The 5,000-nt window shown below is 44.4% G+C and overlaps 1 protein-coding gene across 1 annotated transcript in view; it reads left to right on the top strand.

Moving 5' to 3' along the window:
• LOC138021285 (uncharacterized) overlaps window positions 1–4,096 on the top strand; it is a 5,764-nt gene extending 1,668 nt beyond the window's left edge. The window contains exons 1-2 of the mRNA XM_068868133.1: window positions 1–1,159; window positions 1,734–4,096. The exon at window positions 1–1,159 is cut by the window's left edge and continues 1,668 nt beyond it. Of these exons, the coding sequence (XP_068724234.1) occupies window positions 1–1,159; window positions 1,734–4,096 (3,522 nt within the window). The remainder of the gene's footprint in view (window positions 1,160–1,733) is intronic.
• Window positions 4,097–5,000: the final 904 nt, after the last annotated feature.

The raw sequence follows: 5,000 nt of genomic DNA on the forward strand, positions 1-5,000 counted from the left end.
CGTTCGTATATACGAAAGAACATTGCAGAGGCCCTTAACCTGCAAGGTCCCTCAGAGCTATTAAGTGTCACAACGCTAGGTGGGGAAACCAGCGAAACGAAAAGATTCCAAAGAGTGAAATTTACCCTTTCACCAATTAAGGGAGATTCAAAGGTGGAGATAGAGGCCCTTTCTATTTCCAAAATTTGTAATCCTCTCGGGCCAGTACAGATGGACTTCCATAAGAACTCTCATCTTCAAGGCTTAACTCTTGCAGATAGTTATCCTCGTGGTTCAGTTCAAGTAGATGTTCTTATTGGTGCAGACCACTACTACTCATTTGTGACTGGGGTCTGTAAGAGAGGTAGTTCCAGTGAGTCACTTGTTGCTGTTGAATCTTGCCTCGGCTGGATTGTCACGGGACAAGTAAACCGCCAATCAAGGCAAACTTCATCCATGCTGACAGTTGTAGAAAACGGTGGAGTTAACGAAACATTGAAAAGATTCTGGGAACTGGAATCAATTGGTATTGCAGAGAACGAGGACCCTGTTATGTCACAAGAGGAAGAATGGGCTGTTGCTGACTTCAATAGAGGATTGAACTTTGATGGACATAACTATGAGGTGCGACTACCATGGAAACGAGATCCTCCAAAGCTAGAAAGTAATTATGCACAAGCTTTGAGACGCCTGGAAAGTGTTGAAAGAAAGTTAAGGCAAGACCCTGTGAAAGCTAAGGCTTACAAAACAGCGATCAACGAATATGTAGAGAAAGGTTTTGCAGAGGAAGTACCTGATCAGAGTGATGACAATGGAACTGTGCGGTACTTACCACATCATGCTGTATTTCGTGATGACAAAAGAACGACAAAATGCAGAATCGTATTTGATGCTTCCGCACGAGAAGGAGGTGATGCTTCCCTTAACGATTGTATTCTTCCTGGTCCTCCTTTACAGCCGAACCTTGCATCTGTACTGATTCGATTTAGAACACACAAAATTGGTCTCATAGCAGACATTGAAAAGATGTTTCTGCAAGTCAAACTAGCACCAGAGGACAGAGATGTTCACCGCTACCTGTGGAGAGATTTACAGCCTAACGAAGGTGTACAGAATGCAGAGATTGACTTTCGGTGTGAACGCAAGTCCTTTCCTTGCAATTGCTACAGTCCACGCTCATGTAAACAAATACAAAGAAATGTCCCCGTATGCAGTAGAAGAAATTTTACAAAATATGTATGTCGATGACTGCCTGACAGGAGCCGATACAGTAGATTCAACTTTGAAGCTTCAACAAGAAATGTCAGAAATTATGATGACAGCAGCATTCAATTTGACTAAGTGGGCAAGTAACTCAGAGCTAGTAATGGATGCTATTGACCCAGCTTAAAGAGCCTCATCGCCATTCGTGGAGTTCAATTCGAGCGACCCCCTAAAGGCACTTGGCGTGTCATGGGACTTGAACTCTGACCACTTTAGATTCCTCGCACCGAGTGGAATCATCTCATCCCATGATCCAATGTCGAAGAGAAGTCTACTTAGTCTGGCATCGAAAATGTTTGACCCACTGGGACTGATATCACCCTTCACTGTTAGAGCCAAAATCCTTTTCCAAGAGTTGTGGTTGAAAGGATTACAGTGGGATTACCCGCTAGATAGCGACACTAAAGCAAAGTGGTTAAGTTGGAAGTCTGAGTCGTTGCAGCTATAGGATGTGACTATCCCTCGATGCTTCGGAAATGGTATTACGCAAGACTATGTGGTAGAGGTGCATGGTTTTGGAGATGCTTCCCCCAAGGCGTATGGAGCAGCAGTGTACATTCGAATAAGAGACAAGCAAGACAATGTATCCTCACAGCTGGTAATATCGAAGTCCAGAGTCGCGCCCATTAAGAAGGTGTCACTTCCAAGGCTGGAACTTTTAGCAGCAGTTGTAAATGCCAGGTTGCTAAAATTTGTTGTAGGGGCTTTGCCAATGAAGGTGGCTAGGGTTGTGTGTTGGTCAGATAGTATGGTGGCACTGCATTGGATAAAAGGGCAGAGTTCTTCCTGGAAGCCATTTGTTGCCAATCGTGTGGCTGAGGTACAGTCAACGTGGGATCCTGAGTGTTGGAGGTATTGTGGAAGTAAGGAGAATCCTGCAGACTTGTTGACGCGTGGGTTAAGCTGTAGTGATATGATTTCAAGCACTTTGTGGTGGAATGGACCCCAATGGATGTCTTCGCCTTGTGAACTACTACCCGCTCAACCCGAAAACGAAGCTGCTCCGGCCGAAGCTTGCGAGGAAAAAAGAACTACCCATGTGTATACAGCAGTCGTTGCAGAACCACTGATTGATATGTCACGCTGCGGGACATGGTTAAAGTTGATTCGAGTAACTGCTTATGTATTGAGAGCGGTCAAATTGTTTAAGACTAAGTCTAGGTCTTGTGAAAGGGAACTGTCGGCGGACGAGGTGAGGCAAGCCGAGATTAAATGTTGTATGTGGGTGCAGGAAGTGGTCTACAAAGAAGAATTCGAGAAACTGAAAGCTGGAGAGGTACTTCCCAGTAATAGCCGCCTCCTGAAACTGGACCCTTATTATGACAGAGATGACCAGGTATTAAGAGTTGGTGGGAGACTACAGTTTGCTGATCTCCCCGAACAGAGCAAGCATCAAATAATCTTGCCTCACAGACATCCTGAAGTTGCCAAGATGGTGCAAGATGTACATAAGAACATGTTGCATGCTGGTCCAGAAACGGTATTATCAACTTTAAGGCAGAAAGTTTGGCTAACTCAAGGAAGACGTGAGGTTAAACGTGTTATCAGAAGATGTGTAGCTTGCCAAAGACAACGAGTTGGACCTTGTTCCCAGAAAATGGGTCAGTTGCCAGAGGAAAGAATTTCCTGTTCACGAGCTTTCGCGCATGTTGGGACTGATTTTACGGGACCACTGTATGTGAAAGAGGGCTTAAACATTAAGAAAGCATATGTGTGTATTTTCACATGCGCATCATCTCGAATGGTTCACCTGGAACTTACACATAGTTTGACAACTGATGAGTTCCTTCAAGCTTTTAGTCGCATGACGAGTCGCAGAGGTCTTTGCCATACAGTGTGGTCAGACAATGCACAAACCTTCAAGGCAGCAAGCAGGGAAATTCAGAAATTATACGATGAACCCACAACTGAAAGTCAAAGAATGTGGAGTACGCTGGATCAAGATCAAATCAAGTCAGAGTTCTCATCACGAGGGATCAAGTGGAAATTCATCACAGAGCGTTCCCCATGGAGAGGTGGATGGTGGGAACGATTTTGCAGAGCGATAAAAGAACCACTGCGCAAGGTCCTTGGAAGGGCACTTCTCACCTTTTCTGAGCTAAACACGTTGCTGGTCAGAATCGAAGGTATCATTAACTCGCGGCCGTTGGCCGCAGTAAGTGATGATTGCAGAGACCCGTTACCTATTACACCTTTTCATCTTGCAATTGGTAGGCCAATTAACCAGTTACCGGAAAGGAAAGAAAGTAGCTTAGAGGAGACCAGTAAGAGGACTGTCGAAAGGTATCTCTACTTGCAGAGACTACTCAATCACTACTGGAAGCGTTGGAAACAAGAGTACCTACATCTCCTATCGGTAAGAAACAAGTGGCATAAAGTGATCCCTTCTATTCCAGTAGGCGACATTGTACTTATTTCTGACGACAATGTGCCGCGCACCAAATGGCCGTTGGCTAAAGTTGAAAGGGTTTATCCAGGTAACGACAGGCTTGTACCGTCCGCTACAGTTAGAGCGCATAACAGTTTCTACAACAGACCCGTTCAACGTTTACACAAGTTAGAGATTGAGTCAGCAGCTTCACAAGTAAGCCCGGAAGCAGAGGATCCAGTCCATGGTGGGGAGAAGCCACAAACGAACACTGTTCATGCTGAGAGTATACCTGTTTCCAAGCCTAAATTGAGCGTTGTCCACCCCGAAGGAGGACAAGGTGGGGAGAATGTTACAGCCCGTACTCGTACTGGAAGAGTTACAACTGAAAAAGCAGTGTTTCTTGACCCTCGCTACAAGATGCTACATGGCTTATTAGAAATACAACATCTTTCTGTGCAAATGAGCGCCCACCTAGCACCATGAAAGCACGTACACAACCTTGCTGTTGGGAATGTAAGAAATGCCTACAGGGAACCATTAGCAACCAGAACGAAGCAAATGGATGTAACAAGTGTGCACCAGAGACCAAACCAAACAAACTTCGCACAAAGTGTGAACAATTATGCGTCATTAACCTCGCTGGGATTAGTATCATAGTCATCGTCTTTATGGGATTTATGCTCACGCTTCTAGTTTGCGCATTATATATCAAGTTCTATAACATCCCGATCATTAAAGCATCGAGTAGAGAAGTCTCGTTTCTCCTTCTGTTTGGAATCGTGTCCCTCTTAGCACTGACCGGCCTTGAATTAATCGAACCTAGCGATTTGGTTTGCAGCGTTAGAAGTATCTGGCGCTATGCTGGACTTAACCTGTGCATTACTGTCGTGTTTGTGAAAACAATGCGAATAACTGGTGTTTTCCAGATTAATAAAGGAACGCAGGTGCTTATGCTGTGCTTTAAATCCGTAAAAAGGCAAACTCTGTCAGTTTTTGTATTGAATTTTGTGGGACTTGCTTTGGTAACGGTGTGGGTATTCATTGACCCACCTAAGCGTGAAAAAATAATTCGTCCAGATGGGTACATCTTCCTTGTATGCAAATCTTTCTTCACTATCAACGATATGTCTTTGTTTATCACCGTGTGCGGTTACACGCTTACCATGGCTCTCTTGTGCACATATCACGTGTTTAATTAAGGGTCGTAATATCCCAGAGAACTTCAATGAAACGTCTTATATTGCATGGTACTGTCATCCCTAGCGTATTACCCAGTAGCGTATAATTTTGAGGGTTGGTACGTGACTCTTGTGTCTTGTTCCACCACATTAGTATCTTCACTTGGCTTTTTGAGCTGCTTTTTCTTTCCAAAGATCTACATTCTTGT

Source organism: Montipora capricornis, chromosome 10 (genome assembly GCF_036669925.1).
Source record: "Montipora capricornis isolate CH-2021 chromosome 10, ASM3666992v2, whole genome shotgun sequence".
In the NCBI taxonomy this organism is placed as follows: domain Eukaryota; kingdom Metazoa; phylum Cnidaria; class Anthozoa; order Scleractinia; family Acroporidae; genus Montipora; species Montipora capricornis.